General features: G+C 36.4%; 1 protein-coding gene across 1 annotated transcript in view; it reads left to right on the forward strand.

Moving 5' to 3' along the window:
* The window catches only part of COL19A1 (collagen type XIX alpha 1 chain), a 426,484-nt gene that overhangs the window by 3,859 nt on the left and 403,020 nt on the right, over positions 1-19,605 (forward strand). Inside the window, exons 2-3 of the mRNA XM_069070725.1 lie at positions 3,011-3,137; positions 18,379-18,453. Coding sequence (XP_068926826.1) covers positions 3,047-3,137; positions 18,379-18,453 — 166 coding nt within the window. The 5' untranslated portion in view covers positions 3,011-3,046. The remainder of the gene's footprint in view (positions 1-3,010; positions 3,138-18,378; positions 18,454-19,605) is intronic.

Consider the following 19,605-nt stretch of genomic DNA (forward strand, 5'->3'; position numbering starts at 1 on the left):
CATGTGTCAAGGCTTAGAGTCAGGGGTGAGCAAGTCATGTGCCTGGCTGAAACAGAGAATCCAAGTTGGAGTGTAACAGGAGATGAGGGTAGTTAGATAGTGAGGTGGGTGGGGGAGGGGAGAGAGGCAGAAGAAGAGGCAAAGGTAGATGATCTTCAAGCAAAAAAGTTTAGCTGTAATATGGAAGGTATAACTGTAGATTTTGGAGCACAGTAATAGGATTACATGTTCTTGTTGCTTTTCATATGATGGATTGGAGTGGTAGAATCAAGGAGGCAAATAGGCTATTTAACATATTGTTGTAGTCATTAAAACACAGCTGGTTCAAGGCATTGGTATTTATGAAGCAAAGTCTGAAAAACAGTGACATGGGGGTGTTGCTATGCACTAGAGGCCTTGAATCTTCACTATAACACGTGTTTTTATTTATTACACATTTTTTATTTATTATTACACAATATTTATTTATTACACATTTACACAGGACTTTGCAAAGTGCTATGTTATTATTACCTCTTTAAAACAAAACAATAACTCAAATCTGTCTCCAGAAAGCCCTTAAATAGTTAATTTAATGATGGAAATTTTAGTGACTTGCAGCAGGGTCAGAGGTAGGGAAAGGTTCATAAGATCATAAATCCTAAGACCCTAGAGACCATGAAGTCTAAGCCCCTCATTTTATAAATGGAGAAAAAAGCAGGGCCTTAGAGGTAAAGTGACTTGTCCAGAGTCACACACTTAAGAAATAAGATGATGATGATGATAATAATAGTAATAGGTAGGATTTATGTAGTACCTACTACTGTGTGCCAGGCACTGTGCTAAATAATCACTCAACAAATTATCTCATTTGATCCTCAGACAACAACCCTGGGAATAGGTAATATCTCCATTTTACAGTTGAAGAAACTGAGGCAAACAATGAAGTGACTTGCCTAAGGTCCCATAGCTAGTAAGTATGGTAGGATGGAAAGAGTGTTGGCCTTGGAGTCAGAAGATCTAGGTTCAAATTCTGCTTAATGGGCAAATAATTTAGCTTAACTGTGTCTCTGCTTTGTTGTCTGCAAAATGAAGGGGTCAAACTAGATGGGCTTTAAGCCTATGATTCTGCTTCAAAATTTCCCAGTTTGTGCTAGTCCTTAGTCCTTTGAAATTCCACCACGTAAAAAGAAAATATCACATCTTGTTTGAGAAAGCATAGTATAATGCAGAGAGGACTAGACCTGGAGACAGGGAGACCTGAGTTTGAATCCTGCTTCCAAGACTTTCTATCTATATAACCTGGGCAAGTCACTTAATTTCCCTGGGCCTCAGTTCCTTCATCTGTAAAATGGAAGAGTTGTATTTGATCTCTGAGATTTTTTTCAATACTAAATCTATGATTCATAAGTGTCTGAGGCATATTTGAACCAAGGTCTTCCTGATGCCCAGTCCAATGTGCTATTTATTATACCATGCTGATACTCAGAAAGGATGAAGCTGATTGGTCTGACAGGTTTTCTAGTGAATGCTTTTTTTGTGGAGTGAGTCATTTCAGTCACATTCCCTAGAGTGAAATGACAGAATTCATGCACAGCCTTGAAGTATAAAAATGAAAACACAAAACTAAATTTATTTAGCATTTTCCTTTTCATTCATTTTGGTTTATTTGAGGGGAGGAGATATATATTTTATTTAATTCTCTCTATTTTACCCCTAGATCTATCCTATCCTACACTCCTACCAGTTCCATTTCATTTTACAAATTTCCCAGAGAATTCATTCCATTAACTTAAGGCATTGGAGATACCTAGTATTAGCCTGACTTTACATATGAGAAAGATGAACCTTAGAAAGGTTAAGTAATTTGTGGTTACTTAAGTGGTAGAGCTGAGATTCAAACTCTGGTCTGAATCCAAGACCAGTGGTCTTTTTTTCCCATACCATACATATTAGTGAGCTAACTCATTAAAAGGGATTAATTTATCTTACTAACTCTTCACTATCTTTTGCAACCTAACAGTAAACAGAGTTCCAAAGGAATGAAAACCAAAAGAGGGATGTTTGATGGGAGGGGAAGGTGGTAAAAGATTGACATCATGAAGCATGTCTTGCTTTGGCATTGGATTATTCACTTGTTAATATCTTTTGTCCTCAACGAAATTTCAAATTAATAAAAAGCAGGTACCATTTCTTAAACATTGATTCCCCCAGGTTGAAAAAGCTGAAAAGAGGAGTTAAGTAGAGAAGTATAGATGTTATAATATTTACATTTCTGCCAAAGACTGGCCTCAGTGACTGATACAACAGAAAGAAAAATTGGTAACTATAGTTCTACTGACTGCTGATTACATCTGTATTTAGGGTACCAGAGGAGATGGTGACTGAAGTTTTTTTTTTTAATGAGTTTTTTAAAGCCTCCAGGTCTTGCATAACACTTCATTTGTCCTAGGCAATTAAGACTTTTTTCCCCCTGGTTTTCTCAATTCAGTTTGATTATCTAATTTAGAGACTGGCACACTGCCTTCAGGCCTGCCACCTGTTTGCTTTTCTACAGCCCTAGACCTAAGAATGTTTTTTTTAACATTTGTAAATAAAATTTCATTGCATTTTAAGATGTAAAAATCATTCTTAGCTCACTGGCCGTGCTGAAAAACAGGTGGTGAATAGGATTTACCAGCCCCTGGTCCAAGCTGCTCCAAAATTCAGTTTCAGAAAATTGCCCAACACACTGCAATGCTAAGTGACTAGCTCAAGGTCACCCAACCAGTTAGTGTAAGAAGCTATCCTGGGATGATGGTTTTCCTAGCTCTGTGGCTTTTCTCTAACAACTAAGCCACCCTATTTCTCATTGGTCACATATCTGAAACTAAGCTGTAAAGTTTCTCAGAACATTTTAATGTATACTAAGACAGCCATGTTACATAATAATGCACATGTTTTTTCTTTTTATGGTAGTTTTATTTGTGAAGAGGGAAATAAATGGAATTTGGTAAAATTAGCATCAATCAGAAAACTTTCTCTTTTGCAGGTTTGTGGCCACTTGTTCACCTGAAATCCAGGGGCCATGAAGGACATTGACTGTTGGATACTTTGGCTTTGGATGGCTCTCTTCCTACTTCCTGCCGCCACTCCCATGACAGTCACAGCCAAGTCAGGTAGTCAGGCCAGCTTTTTGGCAACTAACCAAAAGTTGGTCATATCCTCGTCCTGTGAATCACTCAGTCACAAGAAATAGATATGATAAAGGTTGAAGAGTCCATCCTGTCCAACCACCTCCTGGGGTGGAATTGCTTATAGTACATTTAGTCATTCCTTTGCCCTGTTGACCTTTAGGTGATAGAACTTCCATCATGTATCTTTGAAGGATTCTGGGAGGTTTTCCATAACATTTGGTCTAATTTAATTTTAATTCTCTTGTTCTTATATTACTTAGTAACAGGCTAAAATAGTCTTCCCTTTCCTTCTTAGAGATTCTTACAGTTTCAAATATGTGAATGTTGCATAACTCTTTTCCACTATAGCAATTTCAATTCAGTTCAATTGAAGAAACACTTATTAAGTGTGTGTGAGAGGTGGTATGGCACAGTGGATAGTGAGCTGGTCTTTGAGGACCTGGGTTCATGTCTTGTTTGTGACCATGCCCAAATCACTTAACTTCTTGGTTCCCAGGAAGCTCTTTAAGACTATAAAATGTAGAGAAGGTGTTGATTTGGGCAGAAATCACAAGTTCACTCAGTCAACAAGCATTTGTTAAGGGCTTACTAAATGCCAGGCACTGCACTGGGGATTTAAAGAGAGGCAAAAACATAATCCCTGTCTTCAAGGACCTCACATTCTAATGGGGGTATGGGGAAGAGATAATATTCAAACAACTTTATACATATAGTTGTTGCAGATAGTTGCAAATTGGAGGTAATCTCAGAGTTAAGGTATTAGCACTGAGGGGGACCTGGAAAACCTCTTGTAAAAGGTAGGATTTGGTCTAAAAAAGGAAAGAAATCACTATGTGCCAAGAAAAGTTCTAACTTTTTAATTTAATTGAAAAATAAAATAAATCCTCCATAATTAGGACTAATTGAGGAGGCGTTTGGTCTTAATTAGTGTAAAATAAAACTCCTTAGAATTTTGAAAAGAAATGCAATTTAAATACTCTTAAGTATTTATAGTAATTCAAACCAGGCTTAGTTTTAACCTATACTGAAGGCATATGAACAGTTTGGAGAGTGTCAATTATGTTTGAATGAAAATAAGTGCTTTTGAAAAATTGTTATTTGCCACAGCAAGAATCCAGAAGCACATTCCATATGTCCAATGATTGGGAGGATGGCTAACAAATTGTGATATGTGAATTTAATATAATATTATTCTATTGCATGAAAAACACACAAAATACGTGAAGATGTGTGAAATGATACCAAATGAAAGAAGCAGAAACAAAAGAACATATAAACTGATTATATATAAGTAAACAAGAATAATAGCAGCAGTGAAATTACTGGATTAAAACACAGAAAAGGATTTCAAAATAGGAATAAGAACAAACGGTGATTTGGTTTCTACCTTGTTAAAGTTAATACATGCTTTTTTAAAAAAAAAAACAAGCTGTAAATAACAGAAGTTTATGGTTTCATAGTTTTAAAAAGTGCCTCTAAAGCATTTAAAACATTTACTTTTCCAGCAGTGTTTTATACACTGTTATTTGATAATTTTAGACCACAAAAAATTTTACAAAGTGAAAAACAGCTCAGCTTTTCTCTGAATTATAACAAAGTCTGAATTAATAGAATCTAGTCAATTAATCAAACATTTATTAATTACCTATATTTTAGACTCTGAGGATACAAAGAAAATATTGACAACAGTCCTTGCCCTCAAGGAGCTTATATTCCATTGGGGTAGAAAACACGCACATATATATGAATATACAAAATCCATTCCTCCAAGGACTTTGGCCTCTTTATCCACACAAGAAAGTCTAAATGGTCAAAGAATATCTACTACCTAAATCATAACATGCATTGGGATGAAAACCCACAGAGCTTGTCATATAGTAAGTATATATAGGAAAGACAGTAAAATTGGCCAACACTTTGGTATAGCAGAGTTGAACAGAAGAGCTTTTAGGAAATTATGAACCTCTTCCATTGACATTAAGCTCCTCTTGAAAAGGAAATCCCACCTTTTCAATACTAACATGGTATTGATGTTGCTATATGTCAGTGATACATGGAAGACCGTTGCCTCTGAAGAACTAAAATAAGTATCACATAGTGGAAGAAATGGGGATGAGCAGGCTGAAAGAATGGAGGAACATTATGGTGGGAGTGAGTGTAATGGGAAATAAAAACAGGAATAAAGGTTTCATTCAGGAATTTTATGATAGGAAGAGAAAATGGGCTAGTACCCTCTATTTACAGATGAGGAAACTGAGGCCCTGAGAGGTACAGTGAGCTTGAAAATTAAATTACTTACTATGCAAATACCATTATGTATAACTCCCACCTTCTTCTGTGGGAGAGAGGAAAGAGGGAGGATAAGGTGATGTCTTTCCCTAGAAAGAAATAAAGTTCCAGTAACTTGTCACAAGAGAGTTTGGGACAGTGGTAAAGTTGACTCTGATATTAAATTGTTGTTCTCCAGAATTTCTGTATAAGAACTGATAGTACTGCTAATTCTTAAAATGGACTAGGGGGAGTTTGGTTTTGTATTGGTGGGTAAAGATTTGGAATTTAGTTAGAGAGCAGGAAACTATTTAAGATAGATAAGAGAAGGCTTTGTAGATCACAGTCCTGGGCATGAGTGAGGAAATAAACTTCAAATGATGACATTGGTAATAAGTGAGTCTTACGATAATAGTGATAAATTGAAGGGCATGCAGTACAAATAGCTGTTGTTTTCTTCCCCCTGATTACCTTCCCTCTTCTTTATATTCTGTGAACCATCTTGTCAGGGACATCACTGATTTAATGCTTCTTATCCCTACAGTTAGTGTTATGCCACCCAATCCAAGGTAATCCAATTACATTGTACTTGGAACTGATTTTTTAGCTGCAACATTTACTAACTCTGGACCTCAGGCAAGTCATTTAGCCTTTCTAGCCCTCAGTTTCCCCATATGGAAAAAAATCAATGGATTGGATCACATGTACTGTTAGGTTTGGTTGATACTGTATTAGTTTTGCTAAATTATTTCTAACCCTTCCCCCTCCCAACTCTGTTATTTCATTTTATTTTTTGTTACAAAGGATAGTTCATTGGGTGGGGAAGGATATATTCAGAAGTGAAGGTGATATAAAAAAGATATCTATACATTTATATATAATATATAGCTATATTAATGACTAGATAACCTCTAAAGTTCCTTCCAGCTCTATGATCCTTAAAACACTCTACAGCTCTTTCTTGAAGAAGCTTTTCCCAGTGGGGAAAATTCAAAATTAGTCTGAATTTCAAAGAGAAACATTTATATTGTATGATACAAAAAGGAGAATTAATAAAACAAGCTATAGGGGAAATTGCTTTTGTAGTTGATTATAATTATGGAGTGAGAGAAGAGGCACTTGGGAAGACTCATATCCTGAACATGCCTAGGAAATAATTCAAGTACAATTCACTTCGTGTTAATTGGCAAAATGTCAGCATAGGGTTCCTGTTTTGATTGTCAAAGAGACTGACAGGCTGTGTAGGACCAGATTTGGACCCCTTTTCTATGTGTTAATATATTCTTAGTTCACCAGGTTCTGTTTTTAGTTTTGTCTTGTGCAGACCTGGTGGTGCACTCGCTAACCATTTACCGGAGGGAAGTAACTACTTCTAAAAATAAAATATAACAAATCTAAGGGAGAGGATCAGGTTTCAGCTCTGGAGCTTGTGAAGTTGTCAACAGCGTTCTGTTAAACCTAAATATATGTAGGATAGGTTGTGCCTTTTAATTGCTTTTCTTTATCTGCATGGTTGGCTCTTAATGGTTTATTTTCAGAGGGCTTTCTTAGTATGAGGGAGGCTTCAGATTAATAGGGAGACATTAATTAGTCAGATTTTAAAATCCTGACTATGCTGTGTATTCTCTTCACCCAGATTTTTGGTTATCCTGATAGTAATACTGAAATCATCCATGGTGTTGCTTTGCATTGGTCAGATAAGGAACACTTGTAAACCAGAAGACCGTGAATGGACATCCATTTGCCCTATATTCCCCAAAATAAAAAGTTAAAACATATTTTCAATTTTCATTTATCTTGGCAAAGGGGAAGGGAACAAGCATTTACTAAGGACCTACTTGTGTCAGGTACTGTGCTAAAGTACTTTGCAAATATTTTCTCATTTGATCCCCAAAACAACCCTGGGAGATGTGATTTTGTAGTTGTTGTTCAGTCATTTCAGCCATGTCTAACTCTTTGTGACCCCATTTGGGGCTTTATTGGCAAAGATACTGGAGTGGTTTTCCATTTCCCCCTCTAGCTCATTTTACAGATGAGAGACTGAGGCAAACAGGGTCAAGTGACTTGCCTAAGGTCACATAGCTAGTAAGTGTCTCAGGCCAGATTTGAACTCAGGAAGATGAGTCTTCCTAACCTCAGTCCTAGTACTCTATCCATTTCACCACTTAACTGTCCCTAAATGTTATTATTCCAATTTTACATTTAAGGCAACTGAACCAGATAGAGGTGAAGTAACTTGTCTAAAGTCACAAATCTAGTAAGTGTCTGAGGCTGAATTTGAACTCAGGTCTTCCTAACTCCAGGCACAAAGTTCTGTACTGCTTAGCTATCTAGAGGTTAGGGTAGAGAGAAATGAATGGATAAATTAAGTCCAGAGATAATTCCCCAAATGCAATTTTAGTGAACAGGTTCAATCTATTTCCTCAAATCTCAGTATATCAGATTCTTTAACAAGGAGACACAGTTTGAGTTTCATTTGCTTTTTTGTCTTGTCCTGAGGTAGGGATGCTAATGTGTAGCAAAAAAAAAAGACAGAAATAATGCAAACTTAAGTCCTTTCCCTTTCAAATTGATCCCCCTCTCAGCTGCCAGAGTGATATTCTTTTTTTTAAAGAATTCTTTTTAAAATTTTTTATAGTTTTTTTGCTTTTTTTCAAATGCTTTATTAACTTCCACTTTACATCATTCATTTCCTCCAGATTTCGAGTTACAAATTTTCTCCCCATTTTTCCCCTACCACTGCCCCTACCCACTGGATATCCCCTCCTCCAATCTGCTCTCTCCCATATCTTCTCCCACACCCCCTCTGACTTTCCAGTAGGGCATGGTGCATTACTCTGCCCCAGTGCCTGTATATCTTATTTCGCAGTTACATGTAAAATAAGATTGATATATATTTAACATTTGATTTTAAAACTTTGAATTCCAGATTAAAACCCTTCCTCCCTTGTCACCCACCCTTCCTGGGAAGACAAGCAATTCAATATAGGTTGTACATGTGTAGCTATGCACAACAATGCCATAGTGAATATATTGTAAAAGACTGACTATATTTCCCTCCCTCCTATTCCAGCTCCCACTTATTCTATTCTCCACTTTGATCCTGTTCCTTTTCAAAAGTGGGTGTTTCCAACTTCCGTCCCCCCCAGCCTGCCCTCCCTTACATCATCCCCCCTCTCATCCCCTTCCCCTCTACTCTCCTGTAGGGTGAGATACCCTATTTAGTGTGTATGTAATTCCCTCCCTAAGCCCAATTCAGTGAGAATAAGGTTGACCCATTCCCTTTTGCCTTCCTGTTCTTCCCCTCCATTGTAACCATTTTCCCTTGACTCTTCTATATGAGATAGTTTACCCCATTCTGTCTCTCCCCATCTCCTCTCATTATATTCCTCTCTCACCTCTTAATTTCACCTTTTAAGTATCATCCCTTCCTATTAAGTTGGTCCTGTGCCCTCTATCTATGTATACCGTAAATATATATACACACATTCACATATGTATTCATATGCCCACATACCCTCCTACATAGACATACACACACACACATACACACACCTATATATACATACACATTTTTATTCCCTTCAATTATTCTCATATTGAGAAAAGTTTCATAAGTTACAATTATTGTTTTTCCATGTAGGAATGTAAATAGTTCAACTTTGATAAGTTCCTTATGATTTCTTTTCCCTGTTTACCTTCTCATGATTCTCTTGCTTCTTGTATCTGACTGTCAAATTTTCTATTCAACTCTGGTTTTTTCATCAAGAATACTTGAAAGTTCTCTATTCCACTGAATGACCATATTTTTCCCTGAAACATGATACTCAGTTTTGCTGGATAGGTGATTCTTGGTTTTAATCCCAGCTCCTTTGCCCTCCAGAATATCATATTCCAAGCCCTTCGATCCCTAAGTGTCGAAGCTGCCAGATCCTGTGTTATTGTGATTGATTTTCCACAATATTCAAATTGTTTCTTCATGGCTACTTGTAATATTTTCTCTTTGATCTGGGAATTCTGGAACTTGGCTATAATATTCCTAGGAGTTTTCTTTTGGGGATCTTTTTCAGGAGGTGATCGCTGAATTCTTTCAAGCTCTATTTTGCCCTCTGGTTCTAAAACATCAGGGCAATTTTCCTTGAGAATTTCTTGAAGGATGATTTCTAGGTTCTTTTTTTTTATCATGGCTTTCAGGTAGTCCAATAATTTTTAAATAATCTCTTCTTGATCTATTTTCCAGGTCAGTGGTTTTCCCAATGAAATATTTCACATTGCCTTCTATTCTTTCATTTGTTTGGATCTGTTTAATAGTATCTTGATTTCTCATAAAGTCACTAGCTTCCATTTGCTCCAGTCTAATTCTGAAGGAATAATACTCTTCAGTGAGCTTCTGAGATTCTTTTTCCATCTGGCAAATTTGGCTTTTTAAGGCATTCTTCTCCTCATTGCTTTTTTGAGCCCCCTTTGCCATTTGAGTTAGTCTATTTTTTAAGATGTTTATTTTCTTCAGTCAGGTTGTTGACTCTCATTTCATAATTTTCTTGCATTGTTCTCATTTCTCTTCCCAGTTTTTCCTCCACTTCTCTTATTTGGTTTTCAAAATCCTTTATAAGCTCTTCTATGGCCTGTAATCAACTTGTATGTTTCTTGGAAGCTTTTGGTGCAAGAGTTCTGACTTCACTGTCTTCCTCCTGTTCCATGCTTTGATCCTTTTTGTCCCCAAAATAGGAGTGTAAAGTTGTATTGCTCTGCTTGCTTTGCTTCCTTTGCCTACTCATGTTACCACTCAATTACTTGACTTTTGGGCTTTTTGCCACAGTAGGACTCTGCTATCAGACAGGGGAGCTCCATACCAATGCTGGGGTTTTCTCACCTGCCAAAGGTATTAGTTGGGTGCCTTCTCTGAAGCCTCCACATGCTCTGACAAGCTGGTCACACACCCCAGGACCTCCACCCTAGACAGGGATCCAGATCCAAGCAGGTTAAAGCTAGAGTGATTACCCTTCAGACTCGTTTCTTGGTCCCCCTACAATCTTGGTCCCCCTACAAGAGGTCCCCCCTCCTTCATCCAGGAGCTGAAGCTGCCACGTGGTGGTGACTGCATGGCAGCAACGCCTCAGCTATTTCTCCCTCAAGGGGATAAAGACCAACTGCACTTCTAAACTACCAGATCCCAAAGTCCACATTGCACTCACCTCTCACTTAGTCCTTAGCATCTATGGGTTGATAATTCTGCAAACTGCCACAGATGCTGGTGATCTGAAGTCCCTCCAGCTGGTGGCTGATCAGGCCCACCCTGAGACTAAAAACCTTGGGTTCCAGAGGGGCTGGGCTCAGCTCCCAGAGCACTGCACTGGCTGCCTCCTGCCAGCCTGCCGGGCTGTTCTCAGTGGGAGGTCAGCTTCTCTGTGTCATTTTGTGGGTTATGTAGCTCCAAAGTTTTTTCAGTCACTTTTTACATAAATTGGAGGGGGTGGGAGCCAGAGCCGCATGGAAGTCCTATTTCTACTCTGCCATCTTGACTCTGCCTCCCCAGAGTGACATTCCTAAAAAGCAGTTCTGTTCATGTAATCTCCCAATTAAAAAAAAAATACTGTGGTAGCTTCCTTTTGTCCATAGGATAAAACAGAACCTCATTTGCCATTTAAAACATTTTACAAACTGATTGCAGCCTATCTTTCCAGATTTTAGATTCCAGACTGATTATCCCCCTCATGTCCTCTACAATCCAGTTAAACTGAGTTATCTCCTATCAGTTATCCCACCTCCTAACCTCCCTGCCTTTGCCTAGGCTGTTTCCCACATGGAATGCCTCTCTTCTTCACTTCCAATTCTTAAGATCCCAAGCTCCCTTCAAATTTCAGTTCAAGTGCTACTTCATACAGGGACCCTTTCCAGATCCCCTAGTGGCTTCTGCTTTTCCCCTCTGAAAATTACCTTGTATTTTCTTTGTTTATGCTTTCTGTTTACTTTTACGTATACATGTTGTTTTTCCTAATAACATAAGCCCCTTGTGGACAGGAAGTGACAGTGGTTTCATATTTGTCTATGTGTTCCTAGATCATAGCACAGTACCTGGCACATAGTAAGCATTTAAAAATATTTGTTGATTAGCTGATAACTGGTTCAAGTAATTGAGAGTAAAGCGTAAGGTAATGTAAAGAATGCTAGATTTCAAGTTTGTGGTCCTTGGTTCAAATTTCAACTCAACCTTTGTTGTCACTCTTTTGTTTCAGTAGTGTCCAACTCTTTGTGACCCCATTTGGGGTTTCCTTGGCAAAGATAATGTCGTGGTTTAGATATTTCCTTCTTTAGCTCATTTTAGAGATGAGGAAACTAAGGCAAATGGAGTTAAATGACTTGCCCAGGGTTATACAACTAGTAATTGTGTAAGGCTGGATTTGAACTAAGGAAGATGAGTTTTATTGACTTCAGGCCTAGAACTCTATCCACTTCACCACCTAGCTGCTCAGCTATATACTACCTATGTGACCTTGGCCGACTCACTAACCCCACTGGGTCTTCATTATCCTAGTTGGACTAGGTGACCTCCAAAGACCTTTCGAGCTCTATATCTGAGATCCTATAAATATCATTGTGGTATTAATTTTTCTTTTATTTATATTCTTTTCTTTCTTTAATTTAGAATTAAACTTGAGTCTATATATAATTTGAACTGTTAAAAATGTATTGCAATACTATAACCCCAAAAGAAAGGAACAATTTTTTTTGTTAACAACTTAATCTGAGCAAGCAACTTTTTGTAAATGTGTTTTTTTTTAACTTACAAGATTAACTTTAGTGAAACATGGTTTCTATAACTTGGTTTGCAATATTTTATTTAAAAAAAAACACCATTTTTACTTTCTCCTGGCCCACAATATTCTGTGTGTATTCTCTCACATGAATAACCAATGTAGTTATATCCTAAGGCCTGGGAGTTTTAGCAACCAGTGTAAAGACCCGTAGGCTGTTCCCTCCCTCTGTTAGGAATTTTGTTTTGACATTTTTGTTGTTGTTAATATAAAACACCTGAAGGTTCTCATATTGATCCACTTATGAAAAAGAATGCAAAACAATAAGCAATCGTTGCATGCCTGAAGCAAATTGCTGCCCTTTTCTACTCTAATTTCCAGGTTAAGTATTGTAATAACAGCCCTGCTGTTAAGTGAGTGGATGGAAAATAGAAGTTTACCATTAGGACACACTATAAAACAAAGTGACCCCTGATGGAGATGTAGGGATCGTGTATCCACTGTAGATATTTCTATTGTAACACTATTGATAAAAATAAAGTGATATAGACAGACATAGATATAGATAAAATTATATAGTGTTTGAATAACTAAGAAGCTAAAGTTACCTAGATCTTTGCCTTTTCCTCCACCCAAAAAAAAATTCTGGGAAAAGTCAGAATGAGAAGAAAAGAGATAAAAACTGAGATGCCCTTAATTCAATGAAATATTTTCCTTTAGGATATATTTGGCTTACGTGGATTTGTGAAAATGATACCACTCTCCATACTTGGAAATGCATACCCCCCTCATTTCTAACAATAAAAATCCTTATCTTTCTTCAGGATTCAAATCAAGATAAGGGATATTTATTAATAACCTACTATTAGGTAGAGTTGAGCTAAGCCTGGGACATAAAGGAAAGCAAAACAGTAAGAACAACAATAAGAATGTCAGCTCTCGATCTTAAGAAGTTCATAGTCTATATATTGACAAGATACATAATATAGAGTGAAGGGACCAAGATGGAGTACTGGGGAAGGCAGTAGTACACTCACTTGTAGAGACAGTGAAGTGCAGTAGATTGAGCACTGAACCAATGGTCTGAGAAGATCTGAGTTCAAATGCAGTCTCAGACACTTACTAGATGTTTGATCCTGGTCAAGTCACTTAACCTCTATTTGTCTCTCAGTTTGAGATTCAAGTAAGATAACTTGTAAAATGTACGCAGACTAGTACCTGGCACATAGTAATAGGCACTGTATAAATACTTATTCTTTTCCCTTCCTTTTTCCTTCCTCGCCTATTGCATTTTCTGTAGAACTTTCTTTAAACTGGCCAATTGTTAGTGGTCTCTTCACCTTAGATTACCTTGTATTTGCTTCTCTGTATGCATAACGTCTCTCTACAATAGAATGTAAACTCCTTGAAGACAGGGTGCTCTGTAGAGCATTCTTGTCTTTATATCTCCAGTGCCTGGTTATTCACCAATAACCTGGTGAATATTTATGAGTTAATGAGATCAAAATTGTTTGTGAAGGAACTTATCCAGAACATATAAAGACAATAGGAGAAGAAGAAAAATCAAAATATGACAAAATATTTATTGGTTACTGTGAATTCTCAAAAAGTGTGACTAACCTTGAAGAATTGAAGGCTTTGGAAACTATAAAAACATTATTACAAGGACATAGAAAAGGGAAACCGGTTTCAATGAGAGCTTCCTAGCAACGTAGGAGAAGGTTTAAGCTTAAATAACATTAGAAATGTTCTTTTAAGCTGGGGTGGTAATGACATTTATTTTTGGTCTTGAAAAAAAGAAAGCATCAGATAAACTTTTTTTTTCTTTCAAGCAGAAATAATTTGTTATCTTCTCCTTTAAAAGTAAGAAATCCTATTGTTTTCAGTCACTGTAGCATAGTAGAAACTACATTGGGCTAAGACTTAGAAGATTTGCATTATGGTATTATAATACTACATAATAGAATTATATATGAATTCTTCTTTACTAAAGAACTACGCTGTTAAAGAGTTCTCTGACTTGGAACATCGCCTAATCTCTTTCTGCCTCATTTTTGTCATCTTTAAAATGAATGTATTAGCCTGGAAAGGAACAAGCATTTATTAAGTGCCAGGTGCTTTACAAATATCTCACTTGATCCTCCTGTCCACCATGGGAGGAAGAACTTGTTTCACTCCCTATTTTAGTTTATTAGTAGTTTAATATTTAATTATTATTTTAGTTTAGTTTATTCTCAAATGACATTTGAAGAAACTGAGGTGGATAGAGGCAAGTGATTTGCCCAGAGTCACAAAACTTTTAAGTATCTGAGGTTAGATTTGAACTCAGATCTTCCTGATTTGGGGTCCAGCTCTCTATTCACTGTGTAATGTTGCTGCATAAGTGGTTTTTAGTGTCACTGACAGCTCTAACACCTATGATCTTTATGTAGAAATGATTAAAAAATGTATTTTATTTATGTGGCCATGAAGCTGGTGACAGCACCAGAGATTTAAAGTGCAATGGGGACTTTAGAAACCAGTCTACTCCAACTTTCTCATTTCCTATAAAGGAAAATGTGTCCTAGGGAAATTAAATGTTCTCCCTGTGGTCACAGAGGTAGGCAGCATCAAAAAATAAATTGAAACCCAGACCCTCTGGGTTTTTTTCTTTTGATTCAATTTTATTTTTATTTTCAAATGCAAATTATTTCCCTCTCATTTTTCCTCCCACATAATTGAGAAGGCAAGAAAAAACAAACCCCATTACCAATATGTATAGTCAAGCAAAAAAAATTATGAGTTGATCATATCCAAAAAGAAAAAAGAAAGGAAGGAAAAAGAAAATATGCTTCAATCTAAGTCCATCACCTTTCTTTCTGGAAGTAGAGAGTATGTTTTATCATTAAGTTGTATTGTTATTGTATGGCTCAGAATTCCTAAGTCTTTCAGAGTTGATTGTCTTTACAATATTACTATTATAGTATAAATTATTCTCCTGTTTCTGTTTACTTCACTTTCCATCAATTCATAAAGTCTTCCCAGGTTTTTCTGAAAACATTCCTTCCTTCTCTGACTCCTAAGGAGGCAATGGTTTTAACATTCTACTATGTGTGTCTTAGATATCCCAATTTTCTCTTCTGGGCTCTTTTTATCTTTTCAGAATCTCCCCTCTCGAAGAGGCCTTGGTGATATTTTACTTTGGTTCTTTCATTCAAGAGAAAAGTAGATTTGGGAAGCAATTAGTTCCATTTTAGGAATTGGTTCATGAATATTTCCATTTTCAAAGAAATGAAGCGAATAAAATTTCAAGCATAGATTGAAACTGAATTTCAAGGGAGATATTTTGGGGGATTGTGACTTTCCGGAAGCCCCTTAAATCCTACCACTCAGGTAACTGCCTTCACTGCCTAAATGTGAAGCTGTGCTCTATTGATATGTTCTTACAGAAAAAGCTTATAAAAGCTTGGGCCTCTGCCCTGCCCCCACTTCTACCCTCATGCTTTCTTTAGTTTGTTTTCAAAAGCTGTGTATATACATACACATACAATATAGATACATGATGTTTACATGTATGTATATACACCTAAATATATGCATGTGAATATACATATATGTATACATACATGTGTGTGTAATGCAATTTTTTTTTTAGAAGGGAGAGATGGTATAGACCTATGATTTCATTTATGTAGGGAACTTCTACTTTCAAAACTCCCTTCAGGCCTGCCATCCATTTGTCTGCAGTTTACAATCTTAGGGAGCTTACCAAGTCCTTAAAATGTTAATGAATTGCCTAGGAGAACACAACCAGGGCATATCAGGGGTAGGGCTTGCAACATGGTCTAACTGACCACAAGGTTGGCCCTCTATCCACAATTCCAGTTCACCTCTCTTTACCAGGTCTTAAGGAAATTAAAACATCCACCTAGTGTGAGCTATGTTGCTATTGCCACAATTGATATTTAAGAATCATGTACAATAAAACAATGGCATATTATTAATATCCACCTAAAATAATTAGCTTGTAAATCTAAATTACGTATTTTGTTCTCTGTCTTTGTATCCTTAGCCCCTAGCAGGCTTCTAGGCACCTAGTATGGTACTAGGTACTTTAAAAATGCTTGGTGATGATTTTTTGTAACCGTAAATTTTTTTCTGAAAGGATAAAACCTACTAAATTTACTAAAACTAAAGTTTTTCCAACATGAGTTCATCGATATTACCAAATAGATACCAAATGTCATTCATGTTAGAGTGACATGTTTTAGAACTTTCAGATCATCATGTAGTTAATAATCCCTTTAAAGAATTTAACTAAAATATATTTGGTTTCTAGTTTGGCATTAGACCAGACCTTCTCCCTGTTACTAAAGAGTCAGAGTGGAAAGTCCCGGGTTTTGCTTCTGTCTTCAAACTGATTTTGACAGGTTTGTGTAGGGACTTCCCCCACATATGCTGTGAGGAATTAAAGACTGACCTAGCTGAATGCTTACAGAGTTGTTAGGAAAATAAGAGTAGAGCTTATTTTTAAAAGATTAAGGTTTATAAGGTTTATATTCATCATCAGTTTTTTAAAATATAATAAATGTTAGCTACTTTAAACTTACTTCTAAATCAGAAATATGTTCCTTTTATTTAAAGATATGTATGAAAAATATATATGTAGCATATTGTTATTCCTTGAGTTTTAGTTAATTTTTAATGTTTCCAATGGAATATTACTTAGACATTGTTTACAAAATACTTAATGATATTGTTTTTTTTTAATCTCACTTCCATATTAAGGGGGAAGAAAAAAAACATTTTAGAATTTTCTAAGTAAACCAAAAATTACTAAATGTTGCTATTATTATATTGGAGCCTTTTCAAGTTTTTATTATTCAATTGAGAGTTCCCAAATATCTCCCAACAAAACAACCCAACCCACTCCTCTGTTTGTAAAGAATTCAATTCAAATTAAACCTTTGTCAGGAACCCACTATATCAGTCATTGTCCTAGATTCTAAGTGATATACAGTGCAGAAATAAGAAACCTACTGCAGTTTCCAGGAAGCTAGGTGATACAGTGGATAGAACATAGGGCCTAGAGTCAGGAAGATCTAAGTTGAAATGCAGCCTTAGACAATTACTAGTTGTGTGATCCTGGACAAACCACTTAACCCTATTGGTCTCAGTTCTTCATCTGGAGAAGGAAAGGACAAACCACTCTGGTATCATTGCCAAGAAAACCCCAAATGGAGTCATGAAGAGTTTAAAACAACTGAACAACAAAAATTGGAATTTCCAGGATATTAGACAATGTGACACATATCTAGCATATGAAATAATACATGATAAGTGTATAAGAGAGTTATAGACATAGTTCTATTTGAAGTCTGAGGGAAGAAGGGTCATTCCTGACTAAGGAGAATCCTTCAAGAAGAGTCATTTTTTCCTCTGCTATAAATTGAGGATAATGTTATTTACCTGATAGGATTGTGAGAAAAGCATTTTACAAACTTTGAACCACCATAAAAATGTGAGTTATTATTAATGTGATTCTACCATTGAGGTAAACTCGTATTCAATGAGCCCCTGAGTTGCTCTATAGAAAAACTAGCATAAAACTATGTGTACTGTTGCTTAATAAATATTATTTGATGATAGCAGTTGTGTAGTGGAAAGGATATTGGATTAGGAATTAGTACACCTGAGTTCAAAACTCTGATGTGCCAGCTGGTCCCTCCCTGATATTCAACAAGTTACTGTTCCCAGCAGTGTGCTGGTAAATATTTAACAACCATTTCTCTGAAGGGAAAGAAGTATGCACTTTTGAGTTTAATCTGCATTATTAGTATTTTCTTCATTATTTTGTTGTCTAGACAAAAAAAACCTGCTTTGTATCATTTGACTATTTCTGATGTATGAAAAGTAGCAAGCTGATACTGACTTGAGTAAACTCCTGACTGTGTGTTGGGCCTCAGTTCTATCTTTTATAAAATGAGATGATTGAACTAGATGAAAAATTCTTAAGTTTTTGTATCATAGAACCTTCTGGGACTCTGATGAAGCCTGCTCATTCTTGGTCAGAATAATGTTTTGAAATGCGTAAAATAAATACATAGATTACAAAGGAATGCAATTATTTTGAAATGCCAAAATTTTTAAAATTAATTATAAATTTTTATTTGCAGTGCTATGAGAACCATAATGCGTATTCTCACTGTATTTTCTTACAGAACATTTGTGTCCTGAACTGACAGCAGACGGACAACAGTTTATACAAATCAGCAGTGAGAACCTCCCTATTTCAGGTGAGCATTATAGCTCTGTACAAAACCATGAAATGGTTGGAAGTTGATACAATGTGTCTTATACAGCTTTTTTTCTGGGTGTATAATGTATTCATTTAGGTGAGTCTTTGCCATTAGTCAGGAACACTGTGTTTTCTATTCTGTGTAACCCTCTGAGTACCCAGCAAAATACTCTGAACATAGTGAGTATTTAGGACATACTTGTTGACTTGTATGGAATGGTATTTGCCATATTCTTTGCAACTTGGAGCCAAAGTAGAGATATTCAAAAGTTCAAATGCTGACGATTCTGGCATAGAATTTGTGGAAAGTATTTTCACTTTTATAGAAAAGGGAGAAACAGTAAAAAAGAAAAAAAGTCATCCAAGAAAAGGATAATGACAAGGTTAAAATCTTGAGATTCAAAAATGATTTTTGAATGAGTGAATAAAAACATTTATTAAAATGCAGTGGTAAGCTACAAGGATTGCTACCTTGGATCATGGTCTCAGTGGACTTGAACTAATGATTTTTCTTTAACAACTTAGAAAAAGGAAAGTAGATTTTTCATTGTTTCTTTGTCACATTGAAGAATTGCCACCTAGTTAAACTTATTAGTTATTCTTGTCCCCTACATACATTGTCTGAGGGTCTTCCCCTCCCAGTTTGATTTTTCTTTTTTTTGCCTAATTAAAGGGGCCATCCCTTCACTCACTTCTTAAAGAGGCCTATTCACTGAATGGCCATTACCTTACTCTGAGTGAGTACTTGAAAAGGCCTTAGCCTAAAAGGGTCAGAGTGTCCCATTGCATCCTGAGTCATCTCCAGTCATCCTGATGAATATCAGGTCACTGGATCCAGATGACTCTGGAGGAGAAAGTGAGACTGGTGACCTTGAATAGCCCTCCCTCACTCAAATCAAAGCCAACTGCAAGTCATGTTTTAATTTTCCTGATTCCTTGGTCCTCTTCGGAAACGAAGGACAAACAACAGCCTGATATACATTGCCAGTGTAACCCTGGATAAGTCAGTTAATAATAAATAATAATAACTAACATTTATATAACACCTACTATGTACCAAGCATGGGGCTAATCGGTATACAAAGAAGCAAAGTACAGATTCTGTTCTCAAAGAGCTCACAGTCTAATGGGAGAGACAAGCTGAAATCAA

The sequence above is a fragment of the Petaurus breviceps genome, unplaced genomic scaffold, assembly GCF_028583685.1.
Source record: "Petaurus breviceps papuanus isolate PSGF00001 unplaced genomic scaffold, PetGlider_PUasm1.0 90822, whole genome shotgun sequence".
Classification (NCBI taxonomy): Eukaryota; Metazoa; Chordata; class Mammalia; order Diprotodontia; family Petauridae; genus Petaurus; species Petaurus breviceps.